Source organism: Mauremys mutica, chromosome 12, assembly GCF_020497125.1.
Source record: "Mauremys mutica isolate MM-2020 ecotype Southern chromosome 12, ASM2049712v1, whole genome shotgun sequence".
Classification (NCBI taxonomy): Eukaryota; Metazoa; Chordata; order Testudines; family Geoemydidae; genus Mauremys; species Mauremys mutica.
Genome location: NC_059083.1, coordinates 9,158,563 through 9,182,420, shown reverse-complemented (window position 1 = coordinate 9,182,420; position 23,858 = coordinate 9,158,563). Strand labels below are relative to the sequence as shown.

The 23,858-nt window shown below is 50.6% G+C and overlaps 1 protein-coding gene across 2 annotated transcripts; it reads left to right on the top strand.

Moving 5' to 3' along the window:
* The first annotated feature begins 8,600 nt into the window (after positions 1–8,600).
* Positions 8,601–23,439, top strand: LOC123345624 (early activation antigen CD69-like). Of its 2 annotated transcripts, XM_044982615.1 has the most exons (6): positions 8,601–8,746; positions 17,755–17,916; positions 19,162–19,248; positions 20,770–20,969; positions 21,704–21,807; positions 22,757–23,439. In XM_044982615.1, exons 2-6 carry the CDS (start codon positions 17,793–17,795, stop codon positions 22,920–22,922), a joined length of 681 nt encoding a protein of 226 aa, XP_044838550.1. In that variant the 5' UTR covers positions 8,601–8,746; positions 17,755–17,792; the 3' UTR covers positions 22,923–23,439. The 2 variants fall into 2 exon arrangements, with proteins under 2 accessions (XP_044838550.1, XP_044838551.1); XM_044982616.1 differs by lacking the exon at positions 8,601–8,746 and having other exon boundaries at positions 17,114–17,916.
* Positions 23,440–23,858: the final 419 nt, after the last annotated feature.

The window sequence follows — 23,858 nt, the reverse complement described above, 5'->3', positions numbered from 1 at the left end:
ATGCTGTAAAACAGCACAGCCTGCCTGCCTTCCTTCCTTCCTTCCTTTTTTTAAAATGAAGGATCAGAGAATAATTTTGGGACCTGCCCCATCCCTCAGCAGGCTCAGAAGTTTCCCCTCCCAGCCCCTCAGTTCTGCAGAGAGTCCCACCCCAGCAAGATGACTGGAGTCTGGGAGCCCCGACACTCTTTTTACCAAGTCCTCACTCCAGGCTATCCTCTCATCAGCCTCAGCCTAGACCAGTCCACACAAGCGGGTCCATTTCCTAGACACTATAGTGCTAATAAGCAATGGGCACATACACAGCACCCTATACCGGAAACCTACTGACCGCTATACTTACCTACATGCCTCCAGCTTCCATCCAGGACACACCACACGATCCACTGTCTACAGCCAAGCTCTAAGATACAACCGCATTTGCTCCAACCCCTCAGACAGAGACAAGCACCTACAAGATCTCTATCAAGCATTCTTAGAACTACAATACCCACCTGGTGAAGAGAAGAAACAGATTGGCAGAGCCAGACGAGTACCCAGAAGTCACCTACTACAAGACAGGCCCAACAGAGAAAATAACAGAACGCCACTAGCTGTTACCTTCAGCCCCCAACTAAAACCTCTCCAGCGCATCATCAGAGATCAACAACCTATCCTGAAAGATGATCCCTCACTCACACAGATCTTGGGAGACAGGCCAGTCCTCACTTACAGACAGCCCCCCCCAACCTGAAGCAAATACTCACCAGCAATCACACACCATATGACATAAACACTAACCCAGGAACCTATTCTTGCAACAAAGCCTGATGCCAACTCTGTCCACATATCTATTCAAATAACACCATCATAGGACCTAATCACATCATCAGCCACGCCATCAGGGGCTCATTCACCAGCACATCTACCAACGTGATATATGCCATCATGTGCCAGCACTGCCCCTCTGCCATGTACATTGGCCAAACTGGACAATCTCTATGCAAAAGAATAAACAGATACAAATCTGACATCAGGAATCATAACATTCAAAAACCAGTGGGAGAACACTTCAGCCTCTCTAACCACTCAGTGACAGACTTGAAGGTGGCAATTTTGCAACAAAAAAAGTCAAAACCAGACTCCAAAGAGAGATTGCTAAACTCGAATTAATATGCAAATTAGATACAATTAACTTAGGTTTAAACAGAGACTGGGAATGGTTGGGTCATTACACTAATTGAATCTATTTCCCCATGTTAAGTTCCCCTCACACCTTCTATGGGTCATCTCGATTATCGCTTCAAAAGTTTTTTTTCTCCTGCTGATGATAGCTCATCTCAACTGATTGGCCTCTTACAGTTGGTATGCGTGCTTCCACCTTTTCATGTTCTCTGTATGTATAAATATCTTCTTTCTGTGTGCTCCATTCTACGCATCCGATGAAGTGGGCTGTAGCCAACAAAAACTTATGCTTAAATAAACTTGTTAGTCTCTAAGGTGCCACAAGTTCTGCTCTCATGAGAGTCACTGGGCCGAATTCTTTTCTCATTCGCTCTCAGTGTGAATTGGGAGCAACCGCACTGGAGCCCCTCCCTGGGCCTGATTCTCCTCTTGCTCACCCTGGGCATATAAGGAGTAAATTCCACTAAAGCCAACAGACAATCAGAATCAAACCTGGGCTACACACACCGGCTTAACCACAATTGGTTTTTAACTAAATGTAATTAAACTGGTGCACACTCCTGGGTGGACGTTCTTAAAGCGGTTTACAACTGCCTTATATCAATTTAGTTTAATTCTGTTGCTCAATTTAGCTTAATCGAGAGAAGCTAGTTGTAGACAAGGCCCTGCTGGGAGTTCGACCTGAGCACTGACTAGATGAAAACTGGCTTCAGGAACTGGCTAAGTGCAGGGGTGCCTAGTGGGATTTTCAAAAGCATCTAGAAGACTTTGTAAACCCCACAGGATGCCTAGCTGACCCAGTATGGCCGTTCCTATTCACTGACACCATCTGTCTGCTCAACACTGTTCAGAATAGGCCAGAAAATACAGTCCCTGAGCCAATGCGTATAAAATGTGTAGGCCTGGATAAGGTGGCTCAAGATATTTAAGTACGAAGCGCATAATTATTGAACACGTTAATAGCTAAGAGTGAAGGCACCGATGGCAATAGAAGCTTTACTTGATTAAGCACTGGAAGATTTGACCCTCCAACTTTCTTTCTGGACAGCTCTTCCTCTTGAGCTCCTGGGCCTTTTTATTTTCCTTTCCTGCCAGCAGTGGCCCTGATAGATCTCAGAAGACTCCATTTTTCCTCAACTTTAAAATGTGGAATTTTCTTGGTGCTTGGTTTTAAGCATTCTCCAGTGAGAACTGCAACTCAATCACCGTAGTGTTTTTCTTAAGAGCCTTCAGGAAAGTAACTAGTCTTTAAACAAAAGCGAAAGCAGTGTTTTCAACTCCCCTGATTTTGTCGTGGGGCTCCCGATAATTATTGTTTTCCTTAAGGCTCCAGCTCCTGGAGTCAAGCGGAGATGTGATGATTTCAGCCTTCATTCTTAAAGAAAAAGTAAGTTACTGGCCCTTGTAGCTGTGGAGAAAATGTCACAATGTGACCCTAGTGCACCCTAAATGTTCAAAAAGCAGAAGGCAAATAAAAAAGAACCCCAAATCTATTCTTTACATAATATGATTTTTAAGCCAATCTCATGATTTTTTGTGAGCCTGACTCATGATTTTTAAACATCTGGAGTTGACGATACTGTGAAAGTAACTTGAAAGTGTCAGTTTCCTTCCTGTTTAAAGTCAATTTCTGGTCTATTATATGTAGTAGGGTAACACTCCAGGCAGGTGCAAGTATAAACTCACAGGGCCTTACCCTAGTAGGATATTTTCAAAAGTTAAATGATCTAGTCCAAGCTTGGTGAACTGCAAAAAGTAAGTGGCCTAAATGATAGAAAGTAAGCTCGATTTTTCTACAATTGTATTCAAGAGAAGAATATACTTTAAAATTTTAAACCTAACCAGTGTCCCTTAAGTGACATGACACAAGATATTAGAATGTGTTCGTATTAGAGCTGAGTATTACAGAGAGGGGAGAGAGAGGGGTAATTTCTAAGTTATTGTCTGCAAAAAAACCCTAGAGTTTTCAGTTGCCTAAGTAGCCCCTGCAATCATGGTTAAAGTCGTCCCCACTTACCGACACCTGAAATGGCGTTCATGACTGAGACTGATCTTACTCTGCAAAGATCTTCTCTATTTTTATCTTTGCTTGAAAGAGCAGGAAGGGCAAGGAGCTCATGGCTTTCCTTATTTCCTTTAACGATCTTTTATGTCACTGTTGTGGTTACCACGGCGGATGCGCTTTCTTCCCTTCACACTTAGCGGTAGGTTTTGCATAAGCAGTCAGTCAATTCAGGGAATGAGCAGACCACCTGTACTGGGGGCTTTTAACCAGTATTTCAGAGGGCCTGTCCACACGCTAGGATAAAAGGGGTGTTTTAAGACTGCGAGAGCTAACATGTTTAAAACTCTAGTGTAGATAGGTCGCATTGTTTTGCAACATGTGTTAGCTGGTCAAGGTGAACCATAGGCTACCCCCAGCTAGCACATGTTAAAATGCAACTTGCCCTGTCTGCATTGGCATGTTAAGACGTGTTAGTTGTCAAATTTTAAACACAGCAGTTTTATTCAGCATTGTCAGCCCCAAGGATTCAAAAATGCTGAGGCAGGCCTCCAAAAATCATGGGATTAATAGTAATACAGGGTGGGTTCTTTCTTTGCCTTCTGGTTTTTGAGCCGTTAGCAGTCACATGCAGTCACAGAGGGCTAGAAATTTACTTTTTCTTTTAAAATGAGAGCTGACATTCTGTCATCACTTGACACCGGGAGCTGTAGCTGTAAGAAAGACACTAAATATCAAAAGACTTATGATGTTATCATGCAAGTTGGCAATACTGATAGGCCCAGACAGAGCTACTTTATGTGCTGGTGGGTTAAACAAACTCAGCAATGAGCAGACTTAGCACATACCTCTCACAAATCTGGCCCACGAATGAAGTCTTCACAACAGAGCAGTGGGTTAGGTCATTACCACCATCCCCATTTTACAGATCGGAAAACTGAGGTACGGCAAGTTTATGTTGTGTCAGGCCACACTGGGAGTAGGAGGCAGCGCCTGCATTAAAATTTGGGCATGCCCAGTTCCTCCAAAAAGATACACATTCCCAGACTTGCAACGCTGAAAACCTTCTAAGCATCCTTTTTATTTGTTCCCTGTGGTTGTATTAGACATTTGTTAAATGCATTAGGACAGGCTATTTACCTGGTTCCACAGTTTTAGAACCTTTCTGCATCTGGTATCATAAGAACAAAGAACATAAGAATGGCCCTACTGGGTCAGACCAAAGGTCCATCTAGCCTCGTGTCCTGTCTTCTGACACTGCCCAGTGCCAGCTGCCCCAGAGGGAATGAACAGAACAAGGAATCATCAAGTGATCCATCCCCCGTCACTCATTCCCAGCTTCTGGCAAAGAGACTAGGGACACCATCCCTGCCCATCCTGGCTAATAGCCATTGATGGAACTACCCTCCATGAATGTATCTAGTTCTTTTTTGATCTCTGTTATGATCTTAGCCTTCACAACATCCTCTGTCAAGGAGTTCCATGGGTTGATTATGCATTGTGTGAATAAATACTTCCTTTAATTTGTTGTAAACCTGCTGCCTATTGATTTCATTTGGCGACTCCCTAGTTATTGTGTTATGAGAAGCAGTAAACAACACTTCCTTATTTACTTTCTCTACACCAGTCATGATTTTACAGACCTCTATCTTATCCCCCCTTAGTCGTCTCTTTTCCAAGCTGAAAAGTCCCAGTCTTATTAATCTCTCCTCATACAGAAGCCGTTCTATACCCCTAATCATTTTTGTTGCCCTTTTCTGAACCTTTTCTAATTCCAATGTATCTTTTTTGAGATGGGGCAACCACATCTGCACACAGTATTCAAGATGTGGGCCTACCATGGATTTATATAGAGCCAACATGATATTTTCTGTCCTATTATCTATCACTTTTTTAATTATTCCCAGCATTCTGTTCACTTTTTTGACTGCCCCTGCACATTGAGTGGATGTTTTCAGAGAACTACCCACAATGACTCCAAGATCGTTGGGTTTGTTGAGTGGTAAAAGCTAAAGATTTCCTTGAACCTTTCCTAATAAATCTCTGTCTTGAGGTTTTTACAGCTGCCCATCCCTGTAATATCACAACACCTTCAGCAGGGAAACAGTGATGGGAATAACAAGCTCCCTAGTGGACTTAATGGGGTCTTTTCCCTTTTTGGGGTACAGAAACTCTACTTAGGGCAAAGTTATTTTTCTGTTCAGTTGAATAGTTGCATTATGCATTTGTTTGGGGTCTTTGTTTTTATTTGTTTAACTATCAGTGAACGCCGGTGAAGTTACAAGGACTTACACCTTGTCGTAAGGTGGATTTACGCCACTGTAACACGCAGTGGTGGGAGTAACAAGATACCCTATCCCCTAGGCTGTGGAGGATCATTTCTTTCTACCATTATTAGTGGCATCTTCAAACTACAACCAGGTTTTCTTGTTACAGCTGTTAGCTAGGGGAAAAAAGTCCCTCTAGCAATAGAGGCAGAGAACCCTTGCCCAGTGAGGTGGGGACTTTCCCTTAGCCACGAGAAAGCGCTTATCACATGCCTTGCTGTGGGCCCTGGATCCTGTACAAACCCATACACAGGAAGCAGGGTCAGACTCAGGAGCGTGAGCAGTGCCTTTGAACTCCTCGTCCCACACCCGTGGGTGCAGGGCAGTTACACAGTCATAGGCGGCAGTGTGACGTTATTGATATAAATGGGGACCATATAGACCATGGGTTGCAACCAAGGTCCTGTAGTGGCACCAAACCTTAGGTAAAGGGGGTCATCTAAGGTGTCTAAGACCAGGTTAGGGGTTGCTGGTTATGATTATGCGGTCTGTATGTCTGTGTATCGTTTTGTAGTTGAAGTTATAAGTATTGGCTCTGTACTATCTGTATTTTGTATTATGCTCTGCCTCTGGGAAGTGTCCCAGACAAGCTGATGTTGGCCCTGCATAGCTGGCTTGATGGCCCATTAAGGGCCATCAGCTACACAATTGACCCATGGAGAGAAGGCAGACACGCCTTGTGACTCAGCAAAGTATGCAGAAACTTGTCCATGTGACTGCAAACTCCATTTTTGCTGTAATTTTCCACCGTGAGGACAAAGGGATTCTTACACCTGGAAAAGTCTATATAAGGCTGATGCATCATCTCCATCTGGTCTTCAATCCTGCTTCTGACCTCTGGAAGGACTTTGCTACAAACTGAAGCTCTGCACGAAGGACTGTTGACCCATCCCAGCGGGGGATGTTCCAGAGACTTAATCTGAACCTGCAGTTTACCCCAGCACTGCTGCAAGCCTGAACTAAGAACTTTGCCATTACTGTATGTAATTGATTCCATTTAACCAATTCTACCTCTCTTCTCTACCTTTTTCCCTTTGTAAATAAACCTTTAGATTTTAGATTCTAAAGGATTGGCAACAGCGTGATTTGTGGGTAAGATCTGATGTGTATATTGACCTGGGTCTGGGGCTTGGTCCTTTGGGATTGAGAGAACCTTTTTCTTTTATTGGGGTGTTGGTTTTCATAACCATTTATCCCCAGGACGAGTGCACTGGTGGTGATACTGGGAGACTGGAGTGTCTAAGGAAATTACTTGTGTGACTTGTGGTTAGCCAGTGGGGTGAGACCAAAGTCCTTTTGTCTGGCTGGTTTGGTTTGCCTTAGAGGTGGAAAAACCCCAGCCTAGGGCTGTAACTGCCCTGTTTGAGCAATTGGTCCTGATTTGGCACTCTCAGTTGGGTCCCGCCAGAATCGCTCCGTCACAGGCAGGTTATATACACCTGCAGTGCCCAGGCTCCAGGAATATTCAGGGCTGGGGGCCCTGCTCCAGCAATATTTGGAGCTGGGTCTCTCCCCCGGCCCTGCCTGGATCGGGTCCCGGCCCCTGCCTGCCACCCCCCACCACCGCTGTGTCCCTGCCTGACAGAAAGGAGCAGGGCCTCTCCCCTGCCTGCGCCTGCTGTCAGAGATCGGCTCCCGGCAGAACGGCTGTCTGCTGCCCCAGGGTCCTAGCGCCCGCCATTCACTAATGGCAGGGCAGGCTGCACTTACCCTGCCCTTCCGCCCTAGCCCTGAGCCTCTCCAATGCCCCAAACCCCTCAGCCCCAGCCGGAGCCCTCATCCCCCCGCACCCTAATCCTCAGCCCCACCCAGAGCCCTCATCCCCCCACACCCTAATCCTCAGCCCCAGCCAGAGCCCTCATCCCCCCGCACCCTAATCCTCAGCCCCAGCCAGAGCCCTCCTCCCCCCATACCCTAATCCTCAGCCCCAGCCAGAGCCCTCAGCCCCCCGCACCCTAATCCTCAGCCCCAGCCAGAGCCCTCCTCCCCCCATACCCTAATCCTCAGCCCCAGCCAGAGCCCTCAGCCCCCCGCACCCTAATCCTCAGCCCCAGCCAGAGCCCTCCTCCCCCCATACCCTAATCCTCAGCCCCAGCCAGAGCCCTCAGCCCCCCGCACCCTAATCCTCAGCCCCAGCCAGAGCCCTCAGCCCCCCGCACCCTAATCCTCAGCCCCAGCCAGAGCCCTCAGCCCCCCGCACCCTAATCCTCAGCCCCAGCCAGAGCCCTCCTCCCCCCATACCCTAATCCTCAGCCCCAGCCAGAGCCCTCCTCCCCCCATACCCTAATCCTCAGCCCCAGCCAGAGCCCTCATCCCCCCGCACCCTAATCCTCAGCCCCAGCCAGAGCCCTCATCCCCCCGCACCCTATTCCTCAGCCCCAGCCCTGAGCACCCCACGCAGCATGAACCCCTCATCCTCAGCCCCACAGCCCTCACCCCACTCCCCAACCCTCTTCCCTGAGCCCCCTCCTGCATCATGAACCCCTCAGCACCAGCCCCACAGCCCTTACCCCTGTACTTCCTCCTATCCCCAAACTCCCTCCCAGAGGGTGCACCCCCTCCCCCTTCCCACACACCCCTTCCCACCCCCAAACTCCCTCCCAAAGCCCGCACCCCTCCCTATGCCCCCACCCCCAGCCCAGAGCCTGCACCCAAACTCCGTCCCAAAGCCTGCACCCCTCACCCCCTCCTGCACACCCACCCCCTGCCCGAGCCCAGAGCCTGCACCCAGCACCCAAACTCCATCCCAAAGCCTGCACCCTGCACCTCTCCTGCACCCTAATCCTCAGCCCAGGATCTGCACCCCAGACCTGCCCCCCCACAGAGCCTTAGGCAGGTGGGGGTGGAGTTTGGGAGGGCGGAGTTGGGGGGGCGGGTTCTGGGCACCACCAAAATTTCTACAAACTTGCCACCCATGTACACAGTATATGTAGGGCTGAAGGGAGGGGCGCCCTTGGGTGCTTCCATCGCTATGGCAGGAAATGGGAATTCCCCTCTGGCCCCCATAACAGCCCACCGGGGAGAGAGGGGCGCACCCCGAACTGGCGGGGCGGGGCGGGGCGGGGCGGAGGAGGGAGCGGTGAAGTCCCCGGCTGGGAGCAGGAAAGTGGAAACCTCAAGGCAGGGGAGGGAGGAAACATCTCCTGAAGCCCGGCGGCAGGCGGCCCGCCCCGCTCCCTCCAGGAGCGATCGCGTGGAGCGGCACCGGCTGCAGGGCTGAGCCCGGGGATCTCCCAGCCCCAGCGGCGAGAAGGTAACGGGGGCTGCGCGGGGGCACCGGGCTGGGGCAGCCCTTTAACCAGCCGTGCCCGGGACAGCCGAGCCCGCGCGGCAGGAGCTGACAGCGGCCGGGGCTGCTGCTCCCCTGTCCCGGGAGGGCTGGAGCGCGTGTCTGGGGGCAGATGGGGGAACCGGCGCCAGACCGGGTGTGGCTGGATGGACACCGGCCCCCTGCTACAGGCTGCAGCTCTGCGTGCGGAGCTCAGGGCCTGAGCTAGGCAGCAGCTTGTACAACGCGGCCAAACTCTCCGACTCCAGCTGCTGCTGCTGGCAAGAGCCAAATCCACGAGCCGGGGGGCGGGGAGGGGAGGGGGGGTGTTTTTGTGATGCCTACGGAGTTGCTTGTTTAACCCCGGCCGCCCCCCGCTACTTTATCAGCTTATCTCAAATGGCCTCTGGTCCTCGCATCCACTCCCTTAACTCCGGAAATCAATTCCCACACTCCAACCAGTTAAACACAGCGCAGCCACCTTCCTGCCTCCAGCAACAGCAGCAGATGCAATCCACATTCTCGATCCCCGCTCAAACCACACCACAAACATAAACTGGGCAACATCCACTTTCATGCTTTAATGTGTTAAGAACCACAGATCTAAAACTCTCCAGGCCGTTCCCACTCAGCATTTCTCTGCTGTTTACAATTCGTCTGGAGGCAAGTCCCAGAGGCCATCATAACTGAACAACACTAGGCAAATAATCATCCCAAAAATCTATTTTAATAATCCGTGCTGGATTGCAAAAGCTTTTCTTACACTAGTGTCACAGCATTCTTCGACATACAGAGTCTGAATTGTTAAACACCTGAAAACCTGACACAAATCATGCAGATAAAGAGTTGCAAAAACTGTAGTTAAAACAAAAAATCAAATTGCAACAGAAGCTGCTATGCTATACTCACGATTCCCTCTCAGAAAACGGAACCAAATTCATGGCAAGGTAAATTCAGAATAAAATCCTGACTAGTGAAGTCAGTGGCAAAACTCACATTCACTTCAGTGGGCCCAGGGTTTCACCAAGATTGCGTAATATCACTGCTAAAGCACAAAGACTAACGGAAAATCTTAAGTGGCAACACATAATAGACACAAAACCACCACCACAAAAAATATGAGTGAAAAGAAATCTTGTACCATCTTTTAAAAAGTGTTTTCCCCCTTTCAAAACTGTTGGAGAAAGATTACGATTGAGTTAATTACAGAAATTATTAAACATTAAATCTGAATAAGTAGCTTCAAAAGTCACAAATGTTCTTAATATCTCACTATAGCCATGTCTTCTAAACAATTTCTTAAACCTCCACTGAAAGAGTGACAACTTTTGGCAACAGCCAAAACCCAGCAGTAAAATGTAAGCCTCCAAGAATGTGTATTTTGGAGCCAATCTCCCCGCCCACACACACACGACAATGTATTCTACACAGCCGCTGCCATAAACCAATGAGGTCTTACACCAAGGGACAGACTCACTGTCATCAACCTTGCAAATTAGAACCCCATTCCTGCAAACTCTGACACGATTAACTTTAAGCACATAAATCAGGGGTTCTCAAACTGTGGGTCGTGACCCCTCTGGGGGTTGCAAGGTTATTAAGTGGGGGTTACGAGCTGCCAGCCTCCACCTCCAAACCCCGCTTGCCTCTAACATTTATAATAGTGTTAAATATAAAAAGTGTTTTTAATTTATAAGGGGAGTCGCACTCAGAGATTTGCTGTGTGTAAGGGGTCACCACTACAAAAGTCTGAGAACCACTGACATAAGTAATCCCACTGATTTCCGTGGGGTTAAGTGAAGGCCACGCATAGCCCCATTGAAATCAGTGGGATTACTTATGCTTAGTTAAGCAAATAACATTTAAGAGCTTGCAGAATCAGGGCTTAGATCGCAAATGTCTTGTCAGACTGACACACACACACACGGCATTACATATTTCGGGGAGGCAGCTACAATGCAACGTTTCTCCCAGTTCACAACTAGACCCATAAAAACAAAATTCTATACCAGAGAAACAAACCAAAGAAACAGGCAGCCTCTCACAAGAGAATCTCAATATCTCACAATTTAAGCATCAAATTCCAAGCGGACATAGCAAACTGGGATCCTGTCCATGCTTAAGGAGCTTGTTGGCACAGCTCTGTTGCCGTAGCAGTGCTACGGTACTTTGGTACTGGAGAAAGTGCCGGTGGTAAGTTTGCACCACCACACGCAGACGACTTATGTTCTTTAGTGTAGAGCCTGGCCGAGAACTGGTTCCAAGCTTTAGCATTGAAACCTTTGACTAAGGAATCCAGAGGCTTCCCTTTACCTGAGGATGAGGGCTTGGCAGCCAAAGATGGCCTATCTTGGAACCACAGCATTTGCCTGCTCCAATGCCCAGTTCTGAAGAGCTACTTGAGCTAAGGAGATCCCTGGCCTTTGGGAGATAAAACCTTGGCAATCCTCAGGAGAACAACGCTCCTTTAAACAGGCTTTTCTTGTCTTTAAAAGCACCCGCCGTAGTCTGTCAGAGTGGCATCGAGTCAGATCAGTGCTGCCCCACACTTCAGCCATCTTATGATTCAGGGTGTGTTTTCACTGCAGAGCTAACTCGGGCTTTTACTCACATGTTGCCCCAACCCCTGTCCCGGACACATACACAAAATTCTAACCTGAGTTTGGTGGTGCTTTAAACCCAGGTTAGTTGGCCCGTCTGGGGCTACAGGCAAAAGCCTAAGTGCTCACTTCACTAGGTCTGGTAACCCGTCTACTTTGCAGTGAGGATACAGGCTAAGCCACTCCAGTGCTGATAATCCTCCAATGGCTTCACACAATCCCTGCTGTGTGCCCCGCAGGGGAGACAAGTTCTCCCACAACTCACTGGCAAAGAATCACAGAGCAGCTCACCTTCCTGCAGCACAAAGGACCCTGGGATATGGCCCCAGAAGTCCTAGTGACTCACACAAGGACACAGTGATTTGAGTATAGCTTTCCAGTGTGGCTGATCTCACCCAGTCTAGGCTAAACCAGGTGCTCAGACCCCAGTGCCCATCACCTGGGTTAACTCTGCAGTGAAGATCTATCCTATTATAAAATTAAAGGTACAAAGGGGCTTGAAGTCTGGTCAAACTAGACTGCAGGAATAAAGAGATGCCCACAGAAAGGAAGGAAATGCAGTGATAAGGCCACATCCCTGATATAATCTCGTATCACAGTATCATAAGGGTCATGAGGTTCCCAGTGAGCTTAATTCTGAAAGGGTTCAGCCACCCAAGGACTTCTTACCCATCGGTGGGAACATGAAGAGGCATCCTCAAACAATAACAACGATTTGTAAGACACCAATATATAAATAATCCATCAGTACAAATAGGAATCTCAGTATGACAGTGTTTCCACCAAGAAAAAGAGAACTTCAAAGCAATAACAATCAAAACAAATAGGGATATCAGTATGACAGAGAATGCTTTGCTTTCGCAGAAAAGAGAAAACACCCTTCAAAGCAGTAACCACAAACTTAGACAGTATGGGGATGGGTGCAACAGAAAACCCTAAGATAGGATAAACCTTCCAGCAATCTCACACTAACACAGCATTCCTGAAAATCAATCCCAACCACAGACACTCATTTCTGATCTCTGCTCATTAGAGGGAGGTATTCATGGCTTCAACCAGTCCTAATTTCACATTATGTTCCTACCTACTTACGGAGAGGATATAGCAAACCTGTATCTCCACCTATTAAGCAACCCCCTTTTAAATTAATGCTAAAAACAGCACCATGAGGTCCTGGTCTGTGACTGGTGCGGCCACAATATAAATAATAAACAACAAATATTTAGAACTAAACAACACCTTAGTCTGTGCCTTCTCCACTTTGGGAAAACTGCCAAAATTAAGAAGTGAAGTATCTGAAAAACTGGGTTTATAAAGTATCAGAGGGGAGCCGTGTTAGTCTGGATCTGTAAAAGCAGCAAAGAGTCCCGTGGCACCTTATAGACTAACAGAAGTATTGGAGCATGCTATAAGGTGCCACAGGACACTTTGCTGGGTTTATAAAGAAAACCTTTCTGCAGCCTCAGCTATAGGTACCACCTTCCACGTAGCTGGAGTTGCGTAGCGTAGGGCGACTTACCATGGTAGTCTAGTCATCGCCTACGTTGAGTCTGAGGAGACAGAAATATCCGAATCGTTGAATAGAGAACTGGGCTTGAACTGAGGTTTCAATTTGAGCGAGGGGAATTATGAAATGACACTGACATGATGAAAAATTGCTCACTGAGCCTGCCTCCATGCGCCTGGGGAATTTCCTGAAACGCCAGAGGCAGGAGATTAATAAACGTAACACCCAAAGCTTAACTGAGACAGTCTAGGGATGGAGCCATACAAATACTTATGCATTGCATATCTGCTTGACTTAATGTATGAACAGTCCCACTTAGTGGGAATACTCATGTGCATAAAGTTAAGCGGGTGTTTAAATGTTTGTAGGATCTGGGGCCAATGACTTTTCTTTCTTGCCAGCCCTACTAAAGATTCCTCCCCTTGCTTACTGGGTGTATGTAAAGGGAACCCACCCAGGGTTGGAGCCTGTACAGCCTAGTGTCTGCAGTGCTTACAGGACCTGCCTCTGAGTTTGCTGTGCACAGAGCATGCAATCAGCCATCTAAAGAGCCTGGTGTGCCATAACGTTCCCAGCAACATCCTGTAGCAGGGTGAGTGGCAGTGCATTATGAAATTATGTGCCCATGTCTGAGCGTTAGTCAATGGCACGTTTTTTATTAATAAAAAATGTACGTCATTTCTAAAAATGAAACAGGAAGTTTTGCAGTTAAGGGGAAACTTAAAAAAAATACTGGACAGCATTGAAGTGAAGAGTTCAGGCTCCCACAAACGGCCTTAACTCTGTTTCTGTATCTGCCCCCCTACATGATCAGACTATTCTCCAAGGCCTGGTCTTCACTAGGAAAAAAGATGTGTTGCAGACATGTTAAAACCCTAATATAGAGAGGGTGATTTATATTTTAACGTGTTAGCTGATGGGGATCAACCACTGGAGGTAGCTTAGGTTTTACTTTGAGCAGCTAACACATGTTAAAATACAAATGGCTCTGTCTGCACTAAGGTGCTAACATGTTAAAGACGCTTTTTGTTCTTAGTGAAGAGAAGGCCCAATTTACCAAGCCGCTTGCTCTCCTTTTACGCTTCAGTTACACAGCAAAAATTATCCAGCCTCTTCCCATCTCTCCCTCATTACTCCCTCACACCAGCCATGGGGAGTTTCACAGTTTTTATTATACACAAGAGGTTAGACTCTATTTTATCCTGGAAGCCCTGAATCCTGTATACACTTGTGGTTCAATTTCACATACCCTGCTCCATAAACGATGGGGGATATAGCTAATGAGACCAACACCTGAAAACTGGAGGCTTCTTAAGAGTTCACAGCCAGCCACTAAAGTGTACAGTGCTTGTGTTCCCAAGGACCATGACAAACTGCCAAGGCAGACAGGGATTAAGATGTCAACTAGTTCTGATGGTTGTCACCAGCATGTATCTATTTCTTTATTTAGATTTCAGATTTAAACAAGTTTCACGTCAAACAGGACCCGGACTGAACACACATGTACAAAACACATGGAGATATGAAGTAAAATGTGACCAAAGCAGCATCACTTCCTCCCCCCCACACCACTGAATCACCAGATGTGATCAAGGCACCTTAAAATCCCCCAGTGCACTTTCCCATTAGCCACAAATCCCACCCTCGGTGCATATGAGCTTTGCAGTGTGCCAGGAAAGTCAAAAAATTCAAGCCATGGGGGGCAGAAATTCCAAGGGAAAAGGCCCATGTCATGGATAGGACAGACTGGAGTGACGGGGACATGGGACAGATTTCAGGTTATTTAGATTAATTTAACTCTGCATTTCCATACTTTCCAACATTTGTTAAGACGACATTTGATGTAGTGGGGATTCAAACCCCAAACACACGCTACATCTGGGGAAGATGCCTGATTGAATCTACCTCTGACAGAGAAGGACTAAGGACCTCACAGCCTGCCTGCATTTGCTTACACACCCAAATGCCCTCAAGGTGTAAAAATCACTTCAAACTCAAATCCATTTGGGACCCGCTCAGACAGGATCGGATTAATGCAGGGGCTTTAGGGGCTGCAGCCCAGGGCCTCGGGCTAAGGAGGGCCCCGGAGGCCAGATATGGCCCACTGCTTCTTTTCATCCGGCCTGCTGCAAGTTTCTGTGCCATGGTCTGGACACCAGTCCCCAAGCCTCCCCCGACCCTGGGGCTGGAGCCACAAGCGCCGTCTCCCCAATGTGTCCCTGCAGACCCTAGGCAAGGGGTATTCAGGGAATCTCTGTGCGCTGCCCCTGCCCCAAGCACCAGCTCTGCAGCTCCCATTGGCTGGGTATCACAGCCAAAGGGAGCTGCAGAGGCAATGTGGATCGCAAGGAGCAGCCTGGCCCCTCTGCCTAGCGGCTGGACATGCCGGCCACCTCAGGGAGCAGAGCAGCGCGAAGCCAGGGCTGGCAGGGATCCTGCCTTAGCCCTGCTGTGCTGCTGACTAGTAGCTGCCCGAGGTAAGTGCCTCCTGGCTGGAGCCTGCACCTCGCATCCCCTCCTGCACCCCAACCCCTTACTCCACCTGAGCCCCCTCCTGCACCCAAACCTCCTGCTGCACCACAACCCCATCCTATCCCTGGCCCCACCCCCCAGCTGGAGCTGCACCCCCTCCCGCACCCCGATCCCCAGCCCTGAGCCCACTCCAAATCACCTGCAGCCCTGCAAAATCTAATAGCCCCGGGCCCACAGGAGAGTTAATCCGGCCCTGCCCTCAGAGCCCACATTTCACACTGGTGTGGGATAGCAAATCCATCCCAACCCCTTATACGCCTGTGTCCTGAGGGGCACCCCACACACACTTGGATGAGACCCTTTCACGGCCCATATTTCGCACTGTCCCACATTGCTTTGCACTTTTTCAAACTGAGACTATATCAGAACTGATTATGAAATGACTGACTCATTCTGGCTTCTCGCCTGTAAGTGATTTATGACAGCTCACTGGGAGTCCCAGTCTCAACCTAAAAAAAACATCTGAGAAAAGACTAACTTAGAGATGTATTACAAAGGCTGGGGCAAGGATGCGCCTGCAGAGTTTAGATAAGAGAAGGAGCGAGGTTTAGGGAACAGGTTATTACCGAGGCGAGGGAGTTGCAGGCAGGATCCGGAGGAGATTTGCTGGGCCACCGAGCACTGCAGCAGCAGCGGATAGAAAGTTGGTAACTTTCTCACTGTCTAGGAGGGGAGCTGCCCCTGTGTCTTGTAGTGGGAGAAGAGCAACTGGGGGGGGGGGGGATTAGAGACCTCCCCCTCCTCCTGCACTAATCCTGGGGGCCTCGGGGGGTGCATCTCCCCCTTTTATAGGGGCAGCTGTGCTGGGGCACCCCAATCCTCCCCTCGTCCTGCACTAATCGGGGGGGGGGCTTCGGGGGTGCACCTCCCCCGTTTATAGGGGCAGCTGTGCTGGGGCCCCCTAATCCTCCCCTCTTCCTGCACTAATCGGGGGGGCTCTAGGGGGTGCACCTCCCCCGTTTATAGGGGCAGCTGTGCTGGGGCACCCCAATCCTCCCCTCTTCCTGCACTAATCGGGGGGGCTCTGGGGGGTGCACCTCCCCCGTTTATAGGGGCAGCTGTGCTGGGGCCCCCTAATCCTCCCCTCTTCCTGCACTAATCGGGGGGGGCTCTGGGGGGTGCACCTCTATTTCTGGGGGGGTGAAGCGGAGGAACCCTCGATTCACCCCCGCACTTTGGGGGGGGCTTGGCGTTTCACCCCCCGCTTTCGGAGTGAAGGTGGGGGGGGCTGGGCCCTGCAGATGAAAAGGGGGGGGGGCTGCGAGGCGCTCGTGTTCCGGGCAGGACGCCTGGGTCCCACCGCCACCTTCCCTCCCCCCCCACCCCCCGCCGCTCCTGCCTTCGGGGCGGGGGCGGCTCCACCTTGTCGGGCGGGGGGGGGGGGCGCTGCTGCGTGAACCATCGCAGACCCGAGGAGGAGTCCCAGGCCCGGCCGATGCCAATACCGAAACGGCGACGAACGTCCTACGGGGCGACGAAGGGGACAGAATGCAACAGCCGAAGCGGTGCCTGAGCACTGCGGCTGCGCACTGCAGAGTGAGGCGGGGGGGGGCTGTATGGAGGGGGAGTCCTGGGGTGGGGGTGCCTGGGGGGAGAGGGGCCGGGCTGAGCTGGGTGGGGTGGGGTAGGGTGACCAGACAGCAAGTGTGAAAAATCAGGACAGGGGTGGGGGGTAATAGGAGCCTATATAAGAAAAAGACCCAGAAATCGGGACTGTCCCTATAAAATCGGGACATCGGGTCACCCTAGGGTGGGGTGAGGTGTGGCTGGGCGACATGCAGAAGAGACAGTATCACCAACCCCAAGGGGCCAAAAATCACGCGTCATCACGAGATTGGCCTAAAACGAAGCAATGAGGTTTAAAAGTCACCCCGGCGGGTCTTCTCCTAGCCTGGAGCTGCCCTCGCATCACGGCCTCGAGTTTTTCTCCCCGAGCACGGGGGCTAGACACTTTGACGGGGGGGGGTTGTACGTTTGTTTTAATGAAAACTGAAACAATCACATATTCCAGTAGCTGGGGCAAGGAGAAAAACACCCAAATTCCTGCCCTGCTGCTGACACACCACATGGCCACGGTCAGGCAGCGGGATTGCTGTGACCACTGCCCAGCCCACTGCGCATAACTATCTCATTGGTACCTTGTGCTTCACCTCTTGCCTGGGCTTTAGGCTACGTCTCCACTGCAGCTGGGAGGTGTGACTGCAGTTTGTGAAGCCGTACGGAGCTAGAATACCAGAGCTAGCTCCAGTAACAAGAGCCGCATAGCCATGGCGGCAGGGCCTGCACAAGCGCTGTCGGTCTCCTGCGTACGCACGCTCATGCTGCTAGCTCATGCCTGTGCCCCTGCCTTTCAGAGAGAGGACACGGAGATCGTTCTGGGGGGAAACTGCAAATGGAAGAGCATCTTAACGGCAATGAAAACGCAGAGGGAGGAGGAGAGAATTCTCTTCAGCAGCAACAGCAGCTGACGGAGCCTCTTAATTGTAATGGACACCCGGACAGAGGAGATGAACCAGGTAACTTGGGACTTGTCTTCACAGAGAAATTTACCAGTATAATTATACCATTATAGTTATACCAGTATAACTCCCTGTGTGAACACTCCTATTCTGGAATAAATGCATCTTCATGGGGAACTAGCCTGGTATAACCATAGTGGTATAATATTACAGGCGTGACCTATACCAGTACATTCTCCTGTGTAGACAAGCACCCTGAACCCTCACTCTCTAGGAAATGGTTAGCGGAAGAGACAGAGGCTAAGGGCTTGGCCACATGGGAAAGTTATCCCCGTATACACTAAGATGTGAATGTAAACGGATATACCTACCCCGGTACAACCCCCCTGTGGACTCTCTTATTCTGGTCTGTGTGTATGCAACTCTCTAGTCTAGTCATTCTCAACTTATTTACCATTGTTGGCTGCATCCCATACTACCTGTATGGCCCTGAGGATGTCACATGGGCCACAGCTTGAGAACCACTTCTCTGGTCAGTGTGTGTTACAGGCCCCCTTGTGCCAGATCCACAGAGGACTCGAATCTGTTCCTATGTGTCTGTGCAGCGCCTGGCACAATGGGGCCCTGATCTCAGCTGGGGCAGGGACTGTCTCTCCCTGTGTGTCTGTGCAGCACCCGGCACAACGAGGCCCTGATCTCAGCTGGGGCAGGGCCTGTCTCTCCCTGTGGGTCTGTGCACCGCCCAGCACAACGGGGCCCTGATCTCAGCTGGGGCAGGGACTGTCTCTCCCTGTGGGTCTGTGCAGCGCCCGGCACAACCGGGCCCTGATCTCAGCTGGGGCAGGGACTGTCTCTCCCTGTGTGTCTGTGCAGCGCCTGGCACAACGGGGCCCTGATCTCAGCTGGGGCAGGGACTGTCTCTCACTGTGTCTGTGCAGCGCCTGGCACAACGGGGCCCTGATCTCAGTTGGAGTCTCTAGATGTTACTGGAAATCAACCATTGTTGTTTGCAATGTACTTGTAGCCATGTTGGTCCCAGGACATTACAGAGACAAGCCAGGGGAGGTGATATCTTTTATTGGACCAATTTCTGTTGCTGAGAGAGACCAGCTTTCGAGCTTACACAGAATTGAAGAAGGTGTCTGTGTAGCTCGAATGCTGTCGCTTTCACCAACAGAAATGCTCCACTAAAAGCTATTACCTCACACTCCTTGTCTCACTGGAAATCAAATCATTTCTGTTACTATTTAGATAACACCACTCCCCCTAAGAGCACTAATTGTTTTTCTCTCCCTATTTTAGGTTATTCATGTAACCGCAAGTTCCAGAAACCCGCTCTCGTAGCTGGAGTCTTCATAGTTTTGATCATTATCATCATTGCTCTGGCTGGTGAGTTCTCAGTCCTCAGTCTCTGCGCTTCCTGTTTTGCCTTGGAGCTGTCACAGTCACATATTTAGTCCTCCCCGGCCTCCAGCTTCTGCTCCTTCCTCTTTAAACCAGCTGTCTAGTGTTATCCATCGGTGGGACCATCCCTGTGCCTCCTCTACTGCAGTGAAAGGGTTGCATTTCATTGAGGGTTTTCAGCTAGTTTTACTGTGTAGCCCCCTTTTTCTGCCACCCGAGGGGAGAAAATAAATCTTCCCTTTTTTATTCTCTCCACCTTTTGTATAGACAGTTCCAGGAGCCTGTCAGAGGTTGGTCTCAGCCAGGACGCATCACCTTGAAAAGTCAAGTGAGCTAAAGTGCTGCTGACACTGATTCGCCTCTGTTTATATTGATGGTACAGTCGACTGTCGGTCGTGCCAGCTCATTTGAGTCTCCTAGGTTGTGCTGAAGGCAGGCTCTGGAGAGTGGAACAGCCAGTTACCATTTCTGAGGGGCTTTCACGGGAGGAAGGATGGTCCAAGGGTTAAGGCGCTGGTTTCGGTGCAGAAACTTCCTGTGCGCCCTTTCCTGTCCGGGGATGGGGCACCTACGGAAAAAAAAATAGTGGGTGCTCAGCACCTACCGGCAGCCCCACAGATTGATGCCCCCCCTCCACAGTGCCTCCTACCTGTCAGTGGGCCCCGCCGATTAGCTGCTCCCGCCCCTTCCAGCGCCTCCCGTGATCAGCTGTTCGATGGCATGCAGGAGGTGCTGGGGCCGGGGCAGGAAGAGATGGGGCAGGAAGAGGAGGGGTGGAGGCTTGGGAGGGGGTGAAGTGGGGGCAGGGCCTGGGGCAGAGTGGGGGTCGAGCACCCCCCCTCCCCGGGAATGCAGGAAGTCGGTGCCTATGGTAGATGGGGGGCAGAGATTTACCATAAACAGGGTCTGGAATCGCTGTGACAATCAGTAACATGAAATGGCATCAACGTGTCACGGGGCAACTGGTCCCTTTAAGGGGAGATGGGGCCAGCCCCACCGGTGCCATAGTTAATTAGTTGCTGCCTAGCCAGAGGGAGGGAGACTAAGGAGGGTCAAGTGAGAGCTTGATCACCTGGGCCTTATAAAGGGACTGAGAGCGGGAACGCGGGGACCAGGCAGGCTCCCTTAGGAAGGCCTTGAGCAAGGATCTGCAAGGAAAAGGGCTGGGAATTGGGTGTAGGGGGCGAGCTGACGGGAAGTCCTGAGGTTCGGCGGGACCTTTCTTTGTTTGTTTGGGTCTTCTTAATTTGGACCCTTGGCAACCTGGAAGGGGGGATATGTTTGTCGTGGACTTGAATGGAGGGCGAAGCTCCATCTGCAGCACAGAGCAGTGGCTGGGAAGCTGAGGAGACCAGCCTGGGAGAGGGGAACCGAGGCAGGGAGAGGCAGCTGCACTATCCTTGGTTTAATGGGGGTCTCTGGTTCTGAGAATATTTATTGCCCCTTACCCCTCCCCTCCCCCATACAGAGAGGGAGCGAATCTCTGACCCTGTTTAACTTTCTCAGTTTCAGTAGGAAAATCGTCTAACCCACCTTCAGCTGGTCCAGATCCTCCAGCCGCTGCCGGCTGCTGCCCAGACGGCTGGGTCGGGTACGGAGGGAAATGCTACTACTTCTCCGAGGCTGAAGGGAACTGGAACAACAGCCAGAGCCACTGCTCCTCCTTCGGCGCCTCCCTGGCTGGGATCGACACCCCTCAGGAAATGGTGGGAGACCCCTTCCGACTTTAGAGCAGTGGCCCCCAAACTTTTGAGGGTTGTTCCCCTGCCTTACTCCTGACCGTGCCCCCCCCCGTCACCCCCCGCAGAGGTGGAGGTGGGTTTGATCTCCCCCATAGCTCCCCCAGCCCAGCTCCTAGCCCCGGGTGGGCTGGGGAGGGACAGGACGTGCTCTTCCCCTGCACAGCTGCTTGCAGGCAGGAGTTGAGAGGGGAGTTCAGACCTACCTCTGGGTACCTGCCCCGGCTGCAGGGCGCTCCCAGCAGCACAGGGGAGATCAGATCCACCTCTACCTCCACCTCTGGCAACCTCTTACGGCTGCAGGAAGCCCTGGAGCTTCCACCCAGCCCTGGAGGAGGTACCCAGAGGGAGTCTGATCTCCCCTGAGAGCCGCTGTGCAAGGGAGGAGTAAGTCCTGTCCCTCCCCATCCCGGGGACTAGCAGCTGGAGATGGGGACGTGGTGGTAGCCCCCAGCTTGGGCGCCCCCGGACCTGCCCCTCCCCCCACATAGCTAGATTTCACGGAGGAGGACTGATTTCATGGTCCGTGATGCGTTTTTCACGGCCGTGGCTTTGGTAAGGCCCCAGCCTTAACGAGGAGGCTTTGCCGTCGCTGGCAGCTAGAACAGCGCTGCAAACTGCACTGGGCCCCGTCAGCAGCACAGAGAGACTCGAATGCAGGTTGTGGTGCATAATATCTCCCCACTTCCCCTTTTGGAAAGGCTTTCATTAAGCGCCATAAAGACCTCTCTGAGCACTGGATCGGCCTCCGGAGGGAACCAGGCCAGGTCTGGAAATGGACCAACGGCACCGAATTCAATCACTGGTGAGTTCTCTTTCTTGTCAATGGGGACGGAGGGGGGACGGACGGGGGGCTATCAGGGAAATTGGCTTAGCCACAAATGTGACTCTTTAGCTGCCTCCCAGCTGATGGGGCTGAGGCCAGGGATCACAAGAGAGGATCAGGTGACTTGCAGGCTTAGTTCAAAGGCCAGCAAACTGCTCCGCTGAGAGCTGGCGGGAGCAGGTAGGTGCTTGCTGGAGGCAGGGCCCGGTTTAGTTCTTCGCTTGATGTTGAACTGCTTTGAGTAGTAAAACGTATCCCTGAGGAAATGGAGAGAACTGCTGTTGTGATAGCTCTGAGACGAGCCTTAATAGCTCAGCTGATTCAAGCTGGACTTAACCCAACCCTACTAAGGCCGTTTTCAACATCCACACGTAACTGTTTTGCTGCTGACCATCTTAACAGAAGCATCAAGCCAGCAGACTTCCCTATCGCCACTGGATGAAGTCCCAGATCCTGGCGCAGATAGTTGCTATCAAGGGTTGCTGGCGTCGTGCAAGAAAAATTCAACCCCCTTCCCCAAATGTAGTCCTCTCCTTCATGTCCCCAAAATGGGGAGAGACAAAGGTGATGCATCCCCTTCCTGGTGACAAACATTTCAACTGCTCGCTGGGTCCCAAAACTCTGTATTTTCCTAGATAAGAAAAGCCCCAGCTGTCCCTATCCTAGCTGCTTCCCAGTTTCCCTTGACAACTTCTGTGATGCAATTGTGTTTGGAACTTTGCACCAAAATTGTGCATCACAGTGCAATTAAAAATTGGAGAGCAGCGTTGAATGTGAACCATAGCCAGGCATGTTGGACTAACTGGACTATACAAAAGTGAAAGGGGACGGTGTTCATAACGTAGAGGCCCTAGCCGCTTGCTTTCTGTCCGCTGAGCTGCATAGAATATGAAGCCTTGACTTTAATTCCGTGGTGCTTGCAATGCAGGTTCGAAGTCAGAGCACAGGGTGAGTGCGCGTATCTGAACGACGAAGCCGTCACCTCTTCTTGGTGCAACACGGTGCGCTACTGGATCTGCAGCAAGCCTGCCGGACTTACGCTGAGAGAGGAGAATGGCGCACAAGGGCAAGCAGAGATGTCGGAGCTCAGCTGAAGTGCTACTGTATGCACAGGGACACATGCACCCCCGCCCCGACTTTTCTACTCAACGTATTTGAGGCAGCAGGAGGGTGAGGGCGCTAGTGACGTGCTGTATCTTGTTTCTGTGCAAGTGAAGGTGGTCCAGAGCCTCTCAGAATCTGCTTTTTCCTCAACTGTTCCGGAACCTGCAGGGCTGGCTGTGGATCCGCAAGCGGCTAGCAGGAGGTGCTCAGGGAGGAGCAAGTGGCGGGTGGGACGAGGTGGAGGGAGAGTGGAGCAGGGGTGAAGCCCCCACTGGGAAAAACAAAAGCCAGTGCCTGTGATCCAGCTGCTGGCAGTGGCACCCTGCACTTTAAATCCATCAATGTGACTAAAGAAAAGTTGCTGCTGTTTATCCTTCAGAGGGTACAATCACTATATTTGACCGTGCCACACCTGACCCCCACTAGGGTTAGGGCCCTACCAAATTCACTCTCTGGCCACCCAGCTGTGAAGGCAGCAGCACTGAAGTAAGGGTGGCAATACCTCGACCACCCTAAAATAACCTTGCCCCTCTCTTGTGGCACCTTAGAGACTAACACGTTTCTTTGGGTATTAGCTTTCATGGGCTGGAACCCACTTCATCTGATGCATTTTTAAAAAAAAATTTAAAAAATGTTGTGCTCTCATGTTTGGTTTTTGTCTGGTTTTCTTTCTCCTCTAGTACCAGGGTTGTTGTTTTTTCCCCCCCTGCATTCTTCCCTCCACCCCAGTCTCTGTTTTCCTTGGTTCTCTGCCAGCTCCACATGCTGCACAGGATTACGTGCTACCAATCTGCTTCCTTTGCAAACCTTCCTCCTCCGCTGTAAGGCCGTTACGTGGAAAGTGAGAGTCTGGATTTTTCCTCCTGGCCAAATAAAGAATCATGTGGCCTTATTCTCCTCTGCTTTGGGAAGATGGGACTGTCACA

Coding starts and splice junctions, on each gene's coding strand:
- LOC123345624 (XM_044982615.1), top strand. CDS start 17,793: ATGGAAGAGCATCTTAACGGCAATGAAAACGCAGAGGGAGGAGGAGAG. Junction 19,249..20,769: donor TATCATCATTGCTCTGGCTG/GTGAGTTCTCAG, acceptor TAACTTTCTCAG/TTTCAGTAGGAAAATCGTCT. Junction 21,808..22,756: donor GGCACCGAATTCAATCACTG/GTGAGTTCTCTT, acceptor CTTGCAATGCAG/GTTCGAAGTCAGAGCACAGG.